Genomic DNA, 22506 nt, shown 5'->3' with positions numbered 1-22506 from the left:
AAAAGATGTTTATGTTAGTTTTAAAGGACAAGACCAATATTTTCCGTATTGTCAAGAAATCCCTCAACAATGAATTTAACCCACTAATGAGTATTGTTTGTGTATCCAAAACTTGGTATATCTTACTCCTTTCTACTAAACATTTACACTGCCTGTTCAAGGAGAGAATATCACACTCTTATACCACTTTGTTGTTCAGTATATAACATCATATCACAGAAAGTGGGGGACACAGTGGTCTCACCTCTGAACCAGAAATGGACGTAGTAACAGAGCTGAACCAACGTCCGTGTAAAACGTAAGGATGTAAAGACGTAAAGACGTGACCATAGGTGTGGAGGTGAAATATTTTTATTACGTGTAAAGATGGTGGCTTCACCGTCGGGGATTTAAAAAGCAGCTGTTTTCCATTTGCAGCTAATTCAAAGAAGAACAGTGGACATAAATGTTCACAAACTAGCAAAACGTTGATTTCGGGAGCTCCTTACCCTCTGAGCAGAGAACAAGATCAGCTGCCATATAACAGAGAGGATAAATTATTGTGATTGACATGTTATGCCATTGATTAGAAAGTGCTACGGATGCATATATTATATGTCATACTAGAGGCTGACGCTGTTGTGTACATACAAATATTTGATTTCATATCTGTCAATATATTCCTCTATCTCTGACAAACTGGACCTTTTATCCATGGCTTAAAATAGACCCCAGCAAATACACTGTTCACTCCTGTTTGAGTAATGTTTTCTAGAAGCTACAGTGCCCAGCTGTTTTGCAAAATTACTTTTTTTAAATAAAAAAAACTAGGTATTTCTGACTCCCTTTTTAAGATTTGCATCTTCACTAGGAGCTGATGGGCTTGGGACCACAGGCAGAGAAGGGTAATGGAAAAGTACTGAGAGGTGGACTAACACATTGTTGGTTTTTGTCTTTTCATGTGATTTGCCAACAAACAATTTAGAATGAAAATAGCAGTCTAAAACAGTGATGTGCAGGTTGCACTATCTGAGCGATTCATCTCTTTACAATCTATCCCACATATTCTGTCCTCCAATAGCTTGAGAAATTGCATTGGCACACCTTACCAATTTCTCTCAGGGATGTATTGTCTTCATGTCAAGTTTATTTATAGACTGTTTTTAACAAACAGGTGTGTCATTGAGGTCTTTGCAGAAAAGAAGGGACACAAACGCAGAAAAATCCAGTATTATTAAGCAGAAGCTATACAAAAGACAGAAAAAACAAACGTGGCGAGTTACATCTAGGAGGAAATCTTAAAATTCAAACAAACAGACTGTAATTAATGATTTTATAATTGGTAGGGCAGCTTGTGGGGAGTGATTGATAAGAGAAAGTAACACCTTCTGCCTCCCGCTTTTCCACATTTCACTTTGAAATAAGAATAGCAGGGCACAGTTTCTGAGATTCACACGTCATGCTGTTCATCTTTGGTTGCTGAACATGTCGATTTACAGTTGTTTGTTCCAAGTAAATTATAATCCAGAAAAGTTGCTCCCTGCAGCTTTAAGCAGTGACTCACATCCTGATATGTTTTATGATGATACTCCAATACTGAGTGAAAACACTGAGAGGAGAGTGTTGGTGGCTTCACTTCGGTTTGAACATTGATGGACAAGGCTATTTAATGCCCTGTAACTTACAGATGGGCACTCAGAGTCAATACAGGAATTCACAAGGACCGAGACGTACTACAGGCATATGGCTGCTGTGTATTGAAGAGGTTTGAGCAGCCAGAGTATAAGGCCACGTCCAGAATCCCTTCTGACAACTCCACCACTAGCTTTCTGTCTCCCTGCCGTGTTGTATTGTTCTAAGCCCCCATGACACAGTTTTACTGTCCATGCATCCAGCTGTCAAGAAAGCCTGTTTTTTGGATTCCTTTCTGTCTGAGCTTGTACCACAGTGAAGTCATTTCATGTTATTGCTTTTTCCTTTTCCCACACTTTAGTTTATGTGCGTCTCCATACACGGAAACATCAGCCCGAACTGTAGACACGGTGAATTTGAATTGTACCTTATTTGATAGTGATGATGCAATTCAACACAGTTCCAGTATGAGACTAGTGTATTGCACAATGTATTGCTAATTTTCAACTCTTGTCCCTATGGTTGGTCTTGAAAATGTAGACTTACAGTATTATAATTGAGCTTTCCCGGCGTCTTCATAGATTTTTATCAAAAAACACTAGCTATTGTTCAAATGGATTTTCTTTAGTAGTTTTTTAACCACCTCTTAATTTAATAGCTACTCACAACCTGTATCTGTGTCATCACACTTTGGTACAGGCCTGCTCGGGTGTGAGCAACATTGCCCACCTGGAGATGGACCTTCAGCGGGAAAGGGGTGTGTCACCTTCAGCTCAGGATGAAGGAGACCAACTTCAAGAGCTGCCCTTCACCCCTGTCCATGCCCCTGTCATCACCCTAGGGATGAATGTGCCGAGGTGAGCCTTCTCTATTATCTACTTGAGGCATGATATAGAAAGTCAAAAGGTTTTTATTCTACAAAAAGCCTCCCTGCTGAACAAATACAGTTAAGTTTAAAAAAAAAGCTTGTTGAAAATCCCGAAGTATCTTGAAGTGGTCTGAAAGCAAGCAATGTCATTTTAATATTCAGTGATAGCTGCATAGTAAAAGTTTACAGTAAAACAAATAGAAAGCCAAATAGCCAAAAGATTAAGGGGTGGGTTCTGTTTCATCTTATTACACCGTAATACATCACTTATAAATTGCTTTTACTCCAAGGGCCTTCATAAAACATGCTGGACATTATTTCCTTTAAGAGGACCTATTGTGCTTGTTTTCAGGTTCCTACTTGTATTCTAGGTTTGTACAAGAACACATTTACATGTTTTAATGGTAAAAAAACAAAACAAAACAAAACTATTTTTTTCATGCTGTCTATGCTGGAACAACTGTATTCAACCTCTGTCTGAATACTCTGTTTTGGTGCCTGTCTCTATAAGGCCCTGTCCTGAAAAAAACCCAGTCTGCTCTGACTGGTCTGTGTTTCTGGGTCTCTGCACATCTGCACCATAATGCATCAAGGAGAATACACTTCCTACTATTTAAAAATCACCAATAAAAGTTTGTAAACCAAAATCTTTACAATTGCTCAGCTTCCAACAGCAAAATTGTCTGAAATCATGCTGAAATCAAAGCAACCAACATTATACGTTTCCCTGACATTGGCCTGTAGCTACATGTAGCAGTGTAGGCTATGTAATATAAACACTTCAAAGGTAGTGTATTCAGAACAGTTTGGAGCCTGAAGTTTTTACTCACAGGGATTACTTTTGCGTGTGTTTACCTCATTATTTGAAACTTTGACAATGTTAAATATGAACATAATAGGTCCCATGTGAATGTGTCATTTTCTGACGTTCTTTTGTCATGCTTTCCTCTGAATTATCATTATTCATGTTAAAGTAAGCTATTTGCGTAAACTGAACCAAATCCAGTATCAGAGACCATTTTGCTCTCTGAAACTCAAAGCTATTTCTGATTCTGTGTGAGAGGAGGACAGAATACCACTTCATGTATGTTGGTGTTGGCATCAGCTGTGTAATATGGATTGCAATAAAGAGGCCAGCTGGTATTTGTGAAATGGTAAGTACTGGCCAGTAAAATGATAGACGATGATGATGATGATTATGTGTAGCCTTACAAAAATCCATTGGTTTGGAATTCAACTGGAAGTTGGCACTTCAGTGTGAAAAGGACGTTCTAATGTGTCCCACAGATATGAAACTAGTATGATCTGACCACCATGTTCTGGGATGAATATGGAGCTTAAGCTTGCAATAATATTTTCTTCTTATCTTCTTCTAGTTGTACTTTCTGTGATCAGGGCAGTTTTTGTTCAGGCTAACCTCCCCATGTGAGTGATACTCATATTTGATAGGAGACATAATTGAATTAATGCTGCTTTAAACATCCTTTTTTACACGCTACTGTTTTTCTATCGGCCCGGTATCTGTGTGAACACTAGTACAGTCCTTCATTAGCACAATGGTTTGCTGTTTCGCTATCTACGGAAGGATATTGATCGGCTCACTAATTGGCAACATGTGTTCACTGGATAGTATAGTGGTGTTGTCAGTATTCAGCTCTGAGCCAATTTAAAGAAATCGTTTTGTCAGCCTTTACATCCCACTTCTGGGAATTGGTCTCGGCATTGTTTGTTTGTGTGAAAATTCATTATCATATCCAGCAGTAAAAGGAAGAGCTTTTGACTTTGATTTAGTGTTACACAATGCAATGCAATGAGCTCACAGTGTAGACTGCAGCTAATAATAGAGTTTGGAGAGGACATCTTAATGGTGAAGCGGCCAGGTCTCCGAGGTGGGACACCAAATGAGAGAACACCCTGCAAATAATGGGCACAGTAACTCCAAAACAAGACATTGCATTAGCGCAGAGAGTCTGTAAATAAGCAGCTGGCATCGAAACAGTTTCCCAATCCCAGAGTTTGGATCCAGACATGATGCTGTTCAGTTCAGTGGGCTGAAACATCTCTGCCTCTTCACTCGGAGCCAAAACATCTTTTTGACTGTTTTCGGTGTGGAATGACCCATTTCTTTTAGAAGAACAATGAAGTCTAAAGAAGTTTAATTGAAGTTGCCGTGCATATCTGATTGAGCCCCCCTTTGAAATAAAAAATGATGGCTTGAATATTAATCCACTCCGGCTAAATTAAGATATAACTTTGAAAGTGTGAAATTGACACAGCCGCAGAGGAAAAGCCAATAATCTGTCTTCTTCACTGTTGTTGCCTTAATTAGTTTGATCAAGGCGTCATTCTTTTGCAAATGTAAAGCTGTGAGTTCAACTGTTTACCGACTGGACATAGGCAGCGTCACTGTTATGATAAGCCCAAACATTATCGTTCATTTTCCTGTGCTTGCACTTTAGCCAGCCATCTGTGCACTGTGTTTATCATACCCAGAGTGTTTGGTGTCAGCGCTGAAAGTATAAGTTATGAATGTTACCATAGTTGCGGAAAAACAGGTGGCCGCTATGATTAGAGATAACTGCCAATTATGTTTGAAAATCCTGAGGGAGCGCTTTGGCACCCGTTCTCAGTCTCTCCCCTGTAAGCATTCTTGTGGTGCTGCTGCTTGATGGATATTGCTGACATCCTCATGCTGTCTGACCATTGTTTCACTGCATTTTTGTTAAGTCCAGACGGATATTGAAATTCAGGTTAGCCAGGAGGTAACCATCTTTAGTCATAATGGAGCTGATCCAAGATAAACTGGATCTGAAACGATAAAACAGCACGGTATTCCACTTGGATCCAAACATTTTTTCTGCTTCATTTACAACCACAAATCACCCAAGTGAGGCCGGTGCATCACGGGCTAAAACACATTACCTCCTGCTGCTCGTAAAGCATCGGGAGAGGCATTTGCTGAAGTGTTTTTCAGCTTGGCGAATGATCAATGTGCACTCATGATTCTGGAAACTTCCTCTAATTGAACCCTTCTCCTACAGTTCCTGCTCAGTCAGCTCCAGGAGCTCACTGGCCCACCTCTACTCCGCTGGCTTCCCTGACATTGTGGACTGTAGTGGGCAGGTGGCAGAAGTCCTGGACCCCACAGAGCCTGTGCCCTTTGACCCTCAGCGTGAAGAGGCTGACCCTCTCCAGGGCAACCTGCTGGTGTTCCAGTTCTTGGCGTTTACAAGGTGAGGCCTGCAGTACTGGGACACACGAGGCAGCAGTGTCACTATGAACTGTAAGCAGCAGCTCATGGTCTGCACAGTGTATTTGCTTTTATTATAGAGAACAGTATATATTAGCCAGTATGCTGCAACTGATAACATGCTCCTTAAAGCTGCACTTGGTAACTTTTATAAAAATATCACAAATAACTTTTCATTGCTTGTGAGCTACAAACTGTCAAAAAAGACAGCACTTATCAAATATGAATCAAGATTTTGTTATCACAATGCCTATTTCCTGCAGCAAATGTTTTCAGAAACATATTTTAGTGCACTGTTTAGCTGTGAAATGAGAAAATTTGTGAACCTACCGCCATATCAGCTGACCCAAAAACAAAGCACTGCTCGCCAACCATAGCAAGCGGTCTCCTTTTACAGCTAAGCAGTACACCATAATATTTTTCTTAAAGCATCTGAGGCAAAAACAAGGAAATGCAGTAACAGAATCTGAATGTTTTCAGAAACATATTTTAGTGTACTGTTGGGCTGTAAAATGAGAATGTTTTTTCCAGCCAATGACTGGATCAGAAAATTTCTCATTTTCCAGCCAAACTAAACTGGTAAACTAAAATATGTTTCGAAAAACATTTGAGGGTAGAAATAGGCAATGCAGTAACAGAATCTTAATTCATATTTGATCAGTGCTGCCTAAGTGACAGTTTGACCACAGTTCATGAACATGACATGATTGACAGCCGCATTAGAGACTCCTCTGCTTCGGTTGGTTGTTTTCGTTAATGTGCAGTAAAGCCAATATAAGCAAAGGCACAAAGGCAAAAGAACATGACGTTTTTCACAGATTATTTCATCTATTATTGTGTGGATATAGTGACAGTTTCAGCAAATGTGACAAGAAGTTATTTTTATAAAAGTTACCAACTGTAGCTTTAAGTGCTACTGTAAAAATAATAATTCAGTTTTGATAAATGTCAGAATCATTGTTGTTGCAGCCTGATTTGACAGCACTTTACTTGCATCTTACTGTACACTGAACCACTGGCCATATAACTGTATACAGGAATAGATCCATCCATTATGCACAACAGCAACCCGCCTGCCCTGAGATTTCTCTGTTTTCTGTATTGAAATGCAGCCAAAATTGCAATGCACTTAAACCATGCAGGCATAAAGTCCTGCCAGTCATCCTTTACACACGTCAAGTACATACCCATACACAGCATGCAGACGTATGCTCGCAATTTGAAGAAAAACACATAAACACACTTCCCGTCAGCACGGGCTGAATTGGGCCTGTCAGCAGCCCGTCACTAAAACCCTGGAGCCAGTGTCCCCTCTGTCAGGGTCTGACAGTGGAGAGGGGCTGCTGAAGGATGGGTAAAAGACACACTACTCTTTGTGCCCTTCTATCTTGTCATCAGCACCATCAGCAGTTTGATGAACTCAACTCACGTCTGTCTTGTTCATCATAGGCTCACCGTCATGCTGTGTTATGTGTGAACAGAGGGATCTGCTTTGTTTTCAGTTCGGATTAATATATGTAGATAAAAATGTTTGGCTCTTCCTGTGTGGTAATAGATGCCATTAACTTAATGTAGATTCACTTCAGGGTGCTACGAACTGTAGAGACGGAAAAATGATAACAGAGTCATAACACTGATTTGAATTTATATTTCTCGCATCTTTATGTAGTCATATAACATAGGTGCAAAGCCCTTGCACTTTTCAGTGAAAAAAAGTAATCTTATTGCTGCAAAGCTGCAAAATGTGACAACTTGGGATGAAATGTGTTGAATAGCATGTAAAGGGATAATTCTGGTTTTGGGGGAAAGAAGTGAAACAGAGCAAAGACCACCAGAAGTCATGTGATCAGACAGGTTGTAAACAAACCCGTAAGTTAGCCAAATTTAATTAGAGGACAAAATTGAGGATGAACTGTAAAATCATTACCAAAAGTCCGAAGTAACTTCCGTCACAGTTTACAGACTGACTTTCTGGTTCTACTTTAACCTTTCACACTAACAGTAATTGTTTGTGCACATATCATACACAGAACATCCATTGTTTCTCCACAGAAGCTGAGCAGAGAGGTCAGTAATGACATGTGTCCTATCACCAGCTTTCCCCAGCATAGCATCACTATTGTGTTTACTCCATACAGACTGGCAATTAAATCAGTTCCCTTCTGCAGGCGAGTTGGAATAGTTTGGTGGTAAAAATGTAGTTATATTGTAAGATTACAACAGCAAATATTGGAGGCCCCTGGGTAGGTTGAAATGTAATCATATCATCAGTTGGAGACAGAGAAACAAAACAGATATTTTAATATCATAGCATTGATTTTTTATTTTATTTGTGTGTTCAAAAATATGACACCTTATTTGGTTCAGTGTTTGTTTTTTCAAGGCCAGCAGAAGGCAATCTGAAGCACAACCTGAGCCATACACGTGAACATACATTGCATATATCTGTTGCTCACTGTAGAGTGAGCTGAAGGTTACCACATAATTATGACAAACAGGTATGGCAGGCTGGGATTTCGGCAGCGGTAGCACTTAGGCAAGCGGGGAGCCTGTGGATAGGCAGTATAATTTCTAGCTCTCACCCGGGCGCCATAATTATCAATATTGCCTGTTTACAGAATGAATATTAATGCCTGCTCCTCTGTGAAGATGGAGCACAGCGGCATCTTTAACAGTGGAATATCAGAGCAAGTGATTGACTGGGAGGTCACACACCGCTCTTATTAGATTCCACTTTGAATTCTCCGCCTCAGACGACCTGTCCGCGGTCGTGGGGGGCCTCCCAGCGCTCCCTGCTTTGTTTTCAAATGCCTTTTCTTTGCTCCTCATTATTGAATGCCCGATGACTGATTGCTAATCTGTTCATCAGACGGAAACAGAAAGAGGCTCATCCTGAAACCCGCTCATTACTTAATATGCTTGGTGCTAAATCGAGTGCTTGCAGGCTCACCGGGACTTTTTGTGGGCCATCAGCAGTTTGAAGTGTGTGTTTAGATCTGTGTATGTGTGTGTGAAATCACACTCAGAGGGTGGTTTGTGTGAAAAGGGATACACAACACCAGGAGGTTCTCTTAGTCACAAAGCCTTTTTTTTCTCCATAGGAGTCCTAGCAAACAAAAACTGCATTCAGTGATTCTGTTTGTGAATACAACCACATTTATACACGTTTCTGACACAAATAGACAAGATTTCCTGTCCTCCAAAGATCTAATAGCTACTTTTCAAGCTGCCTTAAGTTTGAAGAAGGAGCCAAGCTATCCACTTATAATAAATCAAAGGTGTAGAGCTGAGTTTGTACCCACTCAATCAGCAGTCCAATTTATAGCCACTTTAAAGTGTGATTTACTACCTTGAGTTCTAATCCTCATTTTTATTATTGGGTTTTTACTTTTAAGTAGCTGTAAAGCTGAATTACCAGCATTGGTAGGACGTGCCAGACATGCATATTTGATTTTTTTCTTTCCTGGAATTGTCCGAGGTAAATCATTAGCTGAAATGTGATTTACTCCTCTGGGTTTTTAATGGCATTTTCAACCATTAATTTTCAAATATGCATACCACTCTACCCTCCATATAGATTTTGGAATAAAAATACCACATTTGGTGTTAATTGATAACACTCAGGGTAGTAAATCAATCACTTTTGCATTTATTTACATGCATCATTGCCATTTTGATTTGGAATATTGCACCATGAGTGATCATTATTTTTGGAATAATTATCATCCTCTGTGTTTTGCCAGAATACCGACAGCAGGTGTTGGTCCTGATTGGCCTGCGAACATTTACTTCACCTTCCAGTTCTATCGCTTCCCACCAGTCACATCGCAGCAGCTCAAACTACTGACTGGTGACAAGGTTCAGCAGAAAGCTAGCACTCCACTTCCCTGTGTCCTGGCCTCCATCAACAAAGACGGCACTGTCAGCTCTGGTAAGGATCCACTGCTGTTGCTGCTCCAACAAAAAATACTGCTCATTTCCTCCCTGAAATGTAGAGTCATGCCTTCATTTGTTACCTGTGAATCTCTCCAGTAAACATTTTTGATGAATGAAACTGTCCTGACTATGGCCCCAACAGTTTGGACGCACTTAAGAAAACATGCAATTACAGTGGATAAAAGGTTTTGAATTAATATATTTTTATGCCTCTGCGCTGGTGATAGCAATGGCGGTAGGCATATTGTTTTGGGGTTGTCAGTCTGCCCCAAACTAATGAATGCAATCTCTCAAGAACATCTTGAGGGAATTTCTTCAAATTTGACACAAATGTCCAATTTGGTGGTTGAATGTCAAAGCTAACTGTGACTTCACAAAACATATTTGCTTTGTCACAGACACCTTGACCTTTGAGATCAAGAATTCATATGTAATTGACCCTTCGCCAAACCCCGCCTCTTTGTGATGGTCCATCAAGCTGTGTGAGCTAGCATGGAGCTCACACTGTAACTAACTGCACTCTATTATATCATTTTTGGGAAAATGAAAAAGTGATCCCCACAGAGAGGCAGACCGAAGGGTCTACAATATTTATTTGGAGGATATATCCAGGATGTCAGCCTCACTCAGCAGCAAAACAGGTTATAAAGATAAAGTTAGAGGCTAAAGACTAACACACAGATCACACTTTAAAAGTGAACCACCATATCGCCAAGTGATTGAGACAGAGGGATGAAAAGGATGAAATGAATATATAGGGAAACTGTTTTTATTCAACCAGCTGTGTGTCATCGCGGTGTGTGCAAAAGAACGGTATGTAGCTGCTCCCCTGTAACGCTGCCTTTCCTCCCCCAAAGCTCCCAGTCCACCAGCCAAAAACCGCTCATCTGCACACACTGTGATGACACATGGCTGGTTAAATACCGGCAAAGTTCCTCGGATTCCCTCCACTGTTCCTGTAAAGCAGAGTAGGTTGTAACTCACTTTTATAATCATTAAAATAAAAAGTAGCTTGTTTATACATTCAGTAGGCTACACCCTCAGTAGCTAAGTCAGATAGCTATCCCTACACTTTTTTGGAGTTTGATTTTGGTTTTGGAATACCGAAGAAATGTTAATCTCCTTCCAACCTCTCCAAGTAATTAGTGTAATTATTACATGTTCACCAGGCACAATGTTAAGCTCAGTATCAGTAAAACCAGCCTGAAGATGAGGAAAATCTGACATGATTGCATGAGAGGCTATGGAGCACAGCCATGAAGTTGTCGGACCCTTGTTGGTGCTGGCCGTTGCTGCGCTATGATTGGCCAGTGTGTGTTGAGGGGCTGGACTTAGGGAAGGGTCAATTATGACAAAACGATGAAGTTATTATATTTAATGTATATCTAAAAGTTAAAAGGTCAGCCTCACTGTGGCATCATAATGTTCTACAAAAACACTTTTACTCAGCGTCATATCTCAGCAACAGAAGGGGAGACATTTGGTCAGATACTAAGTTGGTGACACCAATCTTGGATGCCCATCTTGATACTTTGCTGATTTTATAGATCTTCTGTGCTGCTAAGTGGGAAGATGTGTTCGAAGCATCCATGTTTTCACATACAGAGATGTAAATGCAACTCGACTGCTGCGTGGAGGCGTACAACCATGATAAATGTAGTTTTTCTTAACCTTCTCGCTGCCATTGGCTTCCATTTGTATGAGCATGGTGTGAAACTGGAGGGACTTCACATGCCATGTCATCAACAAATTGTGATACCTTTGAGAACGTGAACTGACAAATTCAAGCTGTTCATGGTGCATTCACGTCCATGTCAGAAGGTGGGAAAATGCATCGTGTGCTTTGGAAAATGTGTAAATCCCTCCCATTGATTACTGTAGTGTTAGAGTTGTATATTTGTTACAGATTCTGGATATAAGTCTGGCTGTGATTCATTTTCTTACTCTCCGAATAACGCTGTACAATTGGTGCCTACAAACGAGGCGAGCTCGTTCCATGATGCTCCATGATGTTCTCTGATGCTGAGGCACTTCTCTTTCAATCAGCCGAGCGGGCGCTGATTGATGTCAAGTCTATTCATGTAGCAACTAATGAAATGGAAGAGATATTACAGCTTTTGACGGAGCATGATATTGAGCACACAAACAACACCCCCCCCCCCCACATGTCTCGTTCCTACGCCTACCCATATTCTCCATTCCCCAGACACACACTTTAGTCTAACTCAGTCAATATTTCTCTGTCTGTCTCTGCATCTCTCTCAGTCTATAGCATCCAGTATACAATTTCACAAATCCCGCCTACATTCAGACAGATCCTTCTACATATTCTGAGCATGGGAGCCTTTTCACCTGTTTACTCATAACTGTTGAATTACCAAAGCTTCTCTCATGTTTAAAGGATTAAGCAGTACGGTTATCATTTAACAGTTTGCTCATTCATTGCCTATCTTAGTGTTTAACCAGGTAATTGTTTCTTTAAATACTGAAATCTGACTCCTTAACTCCAAAACAAAAGGTAAATACAGTTCATACACAAACAAGAACTACCCTTTCTGGAAAGATGTTATCAGAATTTGGCAAGAAATTGTAAATCAAGATTACCCAAACTGAGTGGAATCAGTGCTGTGACATTAAATTAGCTTTTTTTGTTGTTGTTTTTGTTATGCCATCATAAGCAGATTAGAGTGAGGTTTCTGAACATTTGGAATGTTATTGAGATTTGTGTTATATTTGCTCTGAAAACGACAAGTTTCAACACCATAATTGCATTCCATGCACAGGCCGAACAAACCATTACACAGAAACACTTAGAGAGTCTCTGTTGCTGATTTTATTTGAGAAAAGTTAATTTTGTTTCATGCAACTGTTGTTTAAGCAAAAGTTATTTAACCAAAGTAATAACAGCGAATTAGAGAAAATAAATTAATGAAAACCTAGGTTTGCTTGTTGTGTCTATGCAGTAACTTGTTGGAGCAAAAAAGAGGAAAGACAAAACACTTGTATGTAATAAAAAAGCCCCCCCCAAAAAAACAATGTTTTTGAGGGAAATAACAAATATGTGAAAGAAAAATAACTCAGTCTTCCTATTAACAGATGATATTTGGATTTATGACCATTATCTTATAGTGGGCTAGTGTTAGTGAATTTCAAGTGGATATTTCTGTATTACTGACAATACTGTTAGTTTGCTAACTTTGTGATCATTCTATACTTCTACCTTTTAGCATATCACAGATAAACGTATTTGTTGGTTTCTGTCCGTGGTCTCACGCCACTTGATTTCTGTCAGGTCACTCACGTCACCAAGAGACCAACTCAAGACAATCTTGAGAAATTAAGGGACATTCAATGTGCCATTATCCTGATTGTCACTTGTAGCTATAGTAATTGCTGTCCAATAAAGGCGCTCCAAAGCTGCACTAATCAATATTTACTATTGACAATGGAACAAATGACCATGTGCAAGTTTGTGAAGAGCTGGTGAAAATTGGAGATCTGGAGGCTGATGAGCTTTTTCTCAAGACTTGGCAGAGACCAGAGCAGAGCAGAGCATGATTATTGGACATGTCTGCTAAGTGGGTAAATAAGCAACTGGTTGCTAACATGATGAACATATCAACTTTATAAGGGGACACTGTCAATGCTGCTGCCTCCAAGTCACCAGGTGAAGAAAATATACACTGCGTTTGTTGCCTGGGTCTAGACCTTTGAATTATCCCACTCCACTCAGGGGCTGTGAACACAGCCACAGTTCTTGCATGAAACGTGAAACTTTTGTTGTGGTTTGGCATTTTGTGCACACGACAACAGTGTTTTGGGGACCTGAAAATGCAAACTTTTGAAACCAGGTTCCTGAGTTTAATCTTTTGAAAACATCACCCCTTCTGTTGCTGTGTAAACTAGCAATGTGCGGTTCCTGTGAGAACGCTGATGTCACAACTGCACTTCATGCATGCATGCGTATTACATTACAGACAAAAAGCCATGTGCGACATTGTGTTTATTTGCCAAAGTCTGCATCCTGACGTGTTAAATTGAGATGGTGATCACTGTGATGTTAAACCCAGTGTGTGGAGGGTACATGCAGATACAGTCGGGGTATACCCACCTCTTTTTCTGGCTATTTACAGAAATACTTCATTGATCCCCAAGGGAAAATTGTGTATAACCACCTATTACCCAAAAAGTTGTTGAGATATATCGCAGAGTTTAGCCACTTCCCCCCCGGTAGCCTTCTCATATACCTAGTAGTACTGTACACCTACCTTATTAACTACCACTACACCACTGATTATACCTGGTAGAGATGATGTTAGCTGTGAACATGGTGGGATGCTGGCATTAGCAGTTAGCGTGAAGCACAGTTTTGCCAAGGTACATGCTCACAGAACCGCAAAGATGAAGCACTCTGACACCACTCCACAATCACTGTATGTTTTTGCAATCCAATAAAACCAATAGTGTGTTGAATTCATAACTACTTCTACTTCATTTATAGCATCATAAAGAAATTACCATTGCAGCTATAATACAGTGACAAATCTACTTCATTTTACAGATACCGACTACCGGGAGGGAACTCAATTCCCCTTTTCCAATAACGTTTTTATAGTCTTTTGTAATCTTTTACTCCCTAATTGGACAAATGAATGTTAATGTAAAACATCGAGCACACTCTTTACTAGCTGCGGTTTAAGTGATCTGTAAAGATATGAATTATCCAAGTATTGTACAAGATCAATGAGCCACTGACGACTCCCTCGTCATTCAGTAGTGTGTGTGTGTGTGTGTGTGCGCGCGCGCGCGCGCGCGTGTGTGCATGTGCGTGTAGGGGTGTGAGACAGAGGTTGAGAGAGAATTTGGAATATGTCTGAGCTTCAAAGCTGCTGCAGTTACTCAGCGTTGCGCCTCTGTGTCCTACTAGGTGGGAGCTCCCCAGTACAACACACTGAATTCCTCAACCCTGTTGAGACAGTGGCAGGATATGTCATGCTTCATTAACCCATTAGGTCTCAGAAAATGTCTTTCAATCCAGCTATCAAGTTAGTTTTACAACTGATCATTTATCAGCCTGAATCACAAAAAAAGAGGAATTTCACAGGAATGGGAATCATCTCTCCCCACAGAAAGTGTGAAAAGTTGAGAGCAGAATCCCAAACTTTCTTTGTGCACTGACGCGGTAAATGGGTTGAGCTGTAATGAATTAATTACGAAGGGGGCCCTTAACATAAGCTTTGTTGGAGGGGAAAGGTGCAGAATATTACATGCAATTCCAGCTTTCATATTTTTCCCCATCACATACAAGATGCTATGTCTCTCACAGTCATTTTGTGATATACAGACCAGAAGACAATCAGGATCTCGTCCCCTAACTCTCCCTCTTTCCCACTGTGGACCTAAACAGACTGAGAAAGGAAGTGAGACTAGTTTGGCATCCCGCTGTTTACTTTATATAAGTTAGCTCACACAGCGATTTAAGTGCTTTGTTTCCACAACTGATTTCACTAAGCCAATAGGTGTAACATTTTCACCATCATGTGCGAACAATTACAATGGTTAAACTGTAGGTAGGAACAATTAAAAGAATTCTCCGGAGAACAAAGGAATAAGCAGTCTGCTCCCTTTGCATTAATTTGCATTTTCAGGCCTCAACAAGAGAGTTTTATTTTAAAGGCACCAGTGGGACACACAAGCTCTGAGCAGCCAATGGTCAGTATGTGACCTGTGATATTTCTAGCAATTATTTGCCAGGGATGGAAATTATGTTGCAAATGCTCTACAAAGCTAGGGTCCACCCACACAGCTGTTTTCATTCGCCTCCTGATTAGACCTCAGGACTGTGTAGGCGTGTACAGACTAGGCTTGATTGGCATGACTGTGACTTTTTATCCGATTGTGTTGAATCTGTTGAGAACGATTCAAAATTGAACACGAGGCCAGTTTAAACCTTGTGACAAAATCTACCAGCTGAACAGGCGTTTGCTATAGCTAGCTAGCAATGAACACACCAAACATTAGTCTGTGTAGTATTTCTGGACTGCGTTTGTGTGAAAGCTGAGTTCAAAACTTACTAGGAACTTCAGCTGCTATTTTCCTCCTTTTCCTGACTTTCTATCTTTTTATGATTGTGGTCATTAAGTCCCGGAATAACCACAAATTTCTCCTCAAATTCAAGCAAATAAAATACTTCACTGACAAGGATATAACCTCACCTTTGTTTGGACCACCGCTACATCCAATAGCACTGCTGTAAACATTCACTTTACATTCAGTCTGAACACTGCAACTATCAGCATTTACCCACCATCTCCCAATGTGTTGCAGCTCCACTCATCTTCAACTTTTTGAGTTCACGTTGCATTTGGAAAAAAAGTAGCATTTGCCAGTTGTACAGTTCAGTATCCTAAAAATAATTTAAAACTGGAGAAACTTTACGTAGTGAAGTGTCTCCCCATGATGTTAGTGCTGCCAATGGTGCCACACTATTTTACTAATCTACAGGTGACGGTAATGTGCCAGTAATGGCAAGAAGGAATCCACTGCTTATATAGAAACATGTTAACAATGCTGGGTTTAAAAAAATATTATGCCACTGCAGCCTCTTGCAAATCCCATTTGTACTATGTTTACACCTCATTTTTAGAGGTGGAGAATTTCCCCTTTTTTCCCCACCCAATTAGCATGTATTAGGGCTGGGCAATATATTGATATTATATTTTATCAATATATTTGACATATTCATATTATATTTATATTTTATTTATCAGTATAATGATATGACACTAGATTTTATATTAGATTTTGGATGCCATAATATCGTAAGGACTGTCTTTTCCTGCTTTTCAAGGCTGAATAACAGTAAAGTGATTTGTTTTTATTTTACTCACCAGACAGATGTAGCAAGTTTATAGTATTTGCATTTACCCACTTTTGTCATAAGATCCACAATACTGATGGTGATTTATCCAAAATCGTATTATTTGATTTTTTTTCTGAAAGCACAAATAGTTAACAAAAATATCAATATCGAGGTATTTGGTCAAAGATATCATAATATTTTTATTCCGTATTGCTCATCTCTAGCGTGTATACAGTATATGCTGTTTTCTTCAATCCGGGAAAGCTCCCTTAAAATAGGCGATAGACTCCTTTCCCTTTGCCAGTGGACAAGTATGGCTTGGTTTTGTATTTTTGTGGTGTGTCAATTTCACCGCCACGAACATGCTAGAAAATGGGGTTAGCAAACCATGAGAAAGCAGCTTGGAGAGCAGTGGTTCCTTTTTTTACCGTATTTTATTATTTGTTCAGTCTTTCTTTAACACTCGGTGCTGACTAATTTGGAATGACATTTGAGCGCTGCTTGGATGGATGATTGTGCTGGAATAGGGGCAAAAATTAGCGAGTCAATCCAGGTGTCATGTTTCCATGGCTGCTGATTGAAACTGCTACCAAACAATAACCATGGCTACTTCAGAGTCACTTGTCCTGGGAATGAATGCAGAGTTTTAACCTTTCCCACTAAAGTTAAAAGGCCATATATTTGTGGGCTTCTTGTCCAGTGGCAAAGGGGCTAATTGGCGGATATAATCCACTGTGAGTTATCACCACAACAGTAAAAGCAAAAATCATTGCCAGCTAAAAACGGATTAATTCTTACATGTTTGCTAATAACAAGACGAGGGTCACACATGTGCTACATGCATGGTTTTGAGTCTCACAACACAATGTCTTAATGGAAGAAAAATATCCTCTAAATGAAACAACAGTTGTATCAATCCAAATGTGTGGGCAGCCTGCTTTAGGTTATGCAAAATTTATTCATGTAGACAATGTTGCGGATTGTTACTTGCAGGTGGTCTTGTAGAAGAGCGTAGGCCTTCGGCACAAAGTCCATCATCTCCTGCATGATATTGCAGTGAGTACCTTGTTATTTTGCTGTTTTGTTTTTTTATACACACACAGAAAAAAATAACCAGTTTGCCACTGATATCTTGGTAAATGTAGCCTTTGTTTACTGTGGTGCTCTGGTTTGCGTCAGTCTCCACATCTCGCTGTGCACTCTGTGCATCCTCACTGTTTTCTCTCCCTGCAGCCTTCACAGCGTTGTTGAGAGTTGTTGATCCCCGGCAGGATTTTCAGTCCGTCTGGCCTGCTGTGTGTACACCAGGCAGGCCATCCAGGTTGGGCGGGAGGGGGGGGGTGCTGCTGGGTGCTGCTCCTCGTCTGCAGACTTAGCTGCACACACACATGGACACACACACAACAACCCTGTACAACCCTTGGGCCAGATCTGTCAGCTCTTCCCCGCTTGTGAGCACAAACACACATAGCACGTTCTCTCTCTCTCTCCCCCGCTCTCCCTCTGTGCTCTCATTGCCACCCGTCCACTGCACACAAGCCCAGAGCATGCTGGGAGAATTAATGGTCCAAGTGGAGAGAGTTGGCGGCTGGCTGGGGAGTGGGGAGGGAGAGGGGGAGGTGAAGGAGTGTGTGTAGGTTAGGTTAAAGGAAAAGGAGTTCTAAAGCTGCACAGAAATATCAAGACTACTTTGGTCTTTGTCTTTGCCCGTCGTCTGTTATCATTTTCTTGAATACTGTCAAACAAGCCTCTTGTAGCCTCGGTACAAACTGTCTATCGTTGTCACTGTTGTCTACTTTAGATGAAATGAATGTTCCCCCAGTATATATGCTTTTGTTCCTTTTTCATTTCACACATCTGATCAGAAAATAACTCTTCCACTGTGGGTGGATTTTTACTCAGCAGTCTGTGAAACCTTGACTGTAACCTACCTCAACTCACTGTAATGAGCTGCAGCCTACCCAGATGAATGTGTTTTGCCTTTCACTGCAGAGTTCAGTGGTCTAAAATGTTGTTTCAGAGGCTTTTTTACCTTGACAAGAAAAAATATCATTAGTGCAGGATATGATCTGATGAATTAAAACAAATATTGATAATAATGAAAATAAAAATAAAATAACAATTATAACAATAACAAAAATATATCAAAATAAATGCTTTTAATAAGCTGTTCAGGGCTTTCAACTGTATTTCAAAGAAGCAGACAACATCACCTGTTTGTGACCAACAGACACACACACACACACACACACACACACACACACACCCCACCAACCACAACACCCCACCAACAGAAACTGTCATTCTATATTGGGAAGAGATATAATATATAGTAGAAAATTTATTTTTAAGGTCTTTCCCCTTAAGATTACTGCATATATGCTTTTTTCAAGGAATTGTCAAGAGGAGACCAACACTCTAAAAAAAAAAAAAAAAAAAAAGGTTATAATACGCATCCATCTTTTTAAGTAGTTCCAATGGCATTATTGTGAAAACCTATTAGTAATTTTTTCGGTACAGTACAAATTGCTCGGAATTTTTTATTTTATTTGATCTTGTTCAGAAATTGACTGAAGTTTTACACTAGTAAAGGACCTTTGAGCTTGATTTTTTTCTTACATGAGATAAATTTAAATTTACAAGTCCCTGAAATGCTCAGAAAATAAAATAGAAATTTGAAAGTCAACAACTGAGGCAAAGTGGACAAAATCCATGTGCTGAGGAAGTTCATTTGATTGAAAACTCCATAACAGCTTCTAAATGGACCTTGTGGAGAGAGTGTGTTCTCAAATTCAGGTACTCATTTAGACCATTAGCAAATTCATGAAAGGAATAAATCACCTTTTTTTTATTACCATGTGTCATGCAGAAATGTGAAGAAAACATTTTTCTCAAATGCCTCCATGGTGAATGAAGAATCCAAACTCTGACACAACACATGCAGTATTATCCATGTCTCATTTATTTAGTCGTTTGCTTACTTCTTCCCAAACCTTGCTAAAACCTTACTATTTATAACACTTCTGCATATGAGTAGTTGTCTGCTCATGCATAACATTGAGCAGAGATGTGCCACTTGTCCATGCGTGAAGTGTTTAAAAAAGTAGTGTTTTAGTGAAAATGCAGCTGTTTGGGATGTAGCACATGATTGGATAAATGAGACTTGGATTATACAGCATGAGTTATGTGAGAGTTTGTAAACGGATGTTTTGATATAGTTTTGCTGTTGTTAAACATGATTTACTTTAATTCATCAAGAGTGTGTGCCATTTTTGATTGCTTCATTCATCATTGAGGCGTGCGAGAAACTACATTTTTTACAGGCTTACTAATTGATATACAATTGGTCATTTGTGGGTGAAGTACTCACTTGAAAGTGTCATGAACTAAGCGTTGAAAGATCTGACAAGTGATCTAAAAGGATTTTTAAAGTCTTTTGATGACTGGGGATTAGATTCAGTGAATCATTGCTGAGCCCCAACCCTCACTATGGGTTTTGGTATTGGCCTTAAAAAAAACTTTGTATTTGGGGCCCTAAGAAACAGCCAGTGGTAGCAGTGATGATCTGAAAACAGGCCTTCTACATGCTCAAAAAAACTCTGAAAACTGTGTGTATGTGTTTGAAAAAAAAAGAAAAGTATTAATGTCCATTCATGTGTGATAGAGTTACAGGGGCTTGCTGGTCTCTTTAATGCAACAGGGCTGTCACCAAAGGTCCTCATTACTCCACTTCTATCCAACCAGCTGCTTCTCTGCACTTTCAACTTATGGGAATAAAGACAGCGTGGGGGCTTTGATAGGGACTTGGACGGATGCTGTGTGGGGAGAATTCTGGAAGTCGAGTTGGCACACAGACCCACAGTCACACCTTTAATAGGCAAGCACGGTAACATTAGCACGATGCTGCAGGTTGGGTTTGTGCTGCAGCTGACTGATTGTGCCCACTCACCAGCTGAGTTGGATCACTGATGGGGTCAGTTTCATTTGAACCGCTCCGAGTTAGAGGATGAGTCAGATTTGAAGTTGGTGCCTTGCAGAGCCATCATCAGAGAATCACAGGGCACTCGTTTTACATTCTCAAAAATCAGTCTGGGCTTTTACTCTGATCTGATTTAATCAAAACGAAATGTCTGGCGTGTAAGATTTACAACTGCCTGTTGTCTTTAGAACAGCTTTAGTCCTCGGTATCGAAAAGTGTTTTCTTCAGAAAGAAAAAAAAACACTTACTTTTTTGTGAGTGATGAAGAGGAATGTACTCCTCTTAAGGGTCCATTGTGGATGTGCTGATTAAAGCCATGACTTTATCCCGCTGATCATAAAATCACTCTTGTGGTTTTCTGGCCGTGTTAGGTACCATTATCATCTTGAATTATGGGAACCCTAGGGTGCTGCTGATTTTGTGAAATGGCCTCACACTCCCTGGTTATTGTACTCCCATGCAGCGCAATCATCAGACCTAATGACTCCCAGTAGATGGCTGCAGCACCAGTTCAGATTTGTCCACAAGGTTGACAGCTGATTACAGATATTATGGCTCTTCCCCCAAATTTGAAACCATCTGGATGGAAGCATGAGGCCAAAATAAGGATCACACTGGTGACGTTTTCTCCAGGTTGTGTATCTTTATGTTTTGCTGTGAGTGAAGACATAAACACACTGGTGTGCTTTTTTGGAGTGTACAGCACTTTTGTGGTATTGAGTATCAGCTTGTCTTTCTATTAATACAAATTGATGATAAATGAAAAGCTGATTTAGTGTTGCACATATATAAAGATTGGACAATTAAGATAAATATAACATATAGATATATAGATACATAGATAAATACATTATTGGGTCTGTCATCTTATTTTCCATCCTCTGCTGGCATGGCACCTTGGTACTGAAGAGAAGAATACCCTTGCTAAGACTGTAAAGGCCAGTAAGATGGTGGGAGTACATTTCAGTAGCTTGAATCACATATTCAACAGGCAGGTGATTAATAAAGCAATGGCCTCCCACTCAGAATGTGCCCGTCCCCTTAGTTTAGAGAACAAGCTGTTACCATCTGGCCTGTGCTTAAAGGGAAACGTCGCTGATTATCAACCAGCTGTGTATCATAACAGTGTGGGTAATATGTGTAAATGCAACACATTCTCATCCCAAGTCGTCACGTATTGCAGCTTTGCAGAGGATTTCCGTGTTAGGCTCTAGGTATCTCTCTGAGTTTGCCATTTTTTCTCTGGGATGGCGCTACCATGATGTCAACATAAACACATGGCAACCAACGACGGGACATCAACAAACGTACATGCCGGCATGCATGGCTGGAAAACCTAAGCGTTCATTGTGCTGAGTTTTAAACATTTGCTTTCAGTTGCTCCTCTCATCCATCGATCTGACCCGATTACCTCTGACTGAATTGACGGATCAGTTATCCACTCCACGACTCAACGTCCTCAAGCTGCTGCTGAGGAAAAAAAGAACTCATGAGGAGCTCTGCCTGTGATGTGTTCAAGGAGCCGCTATAACTTTTAAATGTAGAGAGGGGACACGGTATACTAAAAAAAAGGACACAGACACAAGATAAAAAGACAAAACCGTGAAGTTTTCTGCTCTTCATTATTTTTTAACAGTGTTTTTGTTTTTCCCTCCATGCTGAAGTTTCCTCTCTCCTTGTCCAGCCTCCCCAGGCCTGCAGGTGCAGTTCAAAGTTGATGAGGGTTTCTTGAAGCCAGGAGAGAAGCGCTGGTTCTTGCGCTACCTGGCCCTCCACACCATGCACATCGACATCTGGGACAGTGACTCTTTGCTCCTCATAGGTTCTACTGCCATTGAGCTCAAGGTAAAAGACTGAAGTTGACTCGTGATTCAAATGTATTGAGATAAAAGTGACCATTTGTGATATGAGTTGTAGTATTACATGCAAACTCTGATCCTCACTGACGTGGCGTTCATCACAAGAACTTCACAGAGTTAAGCATCAAAAAAATAAAAAAA

The 22506-nt window shown here is 40.2% G+C and overlaps 1 protein-coding gene across 1 annotated transcript in view; it reads left to right on the top strand.

Annotated features, from left to right (window-relative positions):
* The window catches only part of nphp4 (nephronophthisis 4), a 195674-nt gene that overhangs the window by 123596 nt on the left and 49572 nt on the right, over positions 1 to 22506 (top strand). The window contains exons 13-16 of the mRNA XM_042491381.1: positions 2311 to 2468; positions 5521 to 5712; positions 9473 to 9660; positions 22191 to 22351. Coding sequence (XP_042347315.1) covers positions 2311 to 2468; positions 5521 to 5712; positions 9473 to 9660; positions 22191 to 22351 — 699 coding nt within the window. The remainder of the gene's footprint in view (positions 1 to 2310; positions 2469 to 5520; positions 5713 to 9472; positions 9661 to 22190; positions 22352 to 22506) is intronic.

This window comes from Plectropomus leopardus, chromosome 8 (assembly GCF_008729295.1).
Source record: "Plectropomus leopardus isolate mb chromosome 8, YSFRI_Pleo_2.0, whole genome shotgun sequence".
Taxonomy (NCBI): domain Eukaryota; kingdom Metazoa; phylum Chordata; class Actinopteri; order Perciformes; family Serranidae; genus Plectropomus; species Plectropomus leopardus.
The sequence above is the reverse complement of the archived record's forward strand: the minus strand, read 5'-3'. Positions and strand labels throughout refer to the sequence as shown.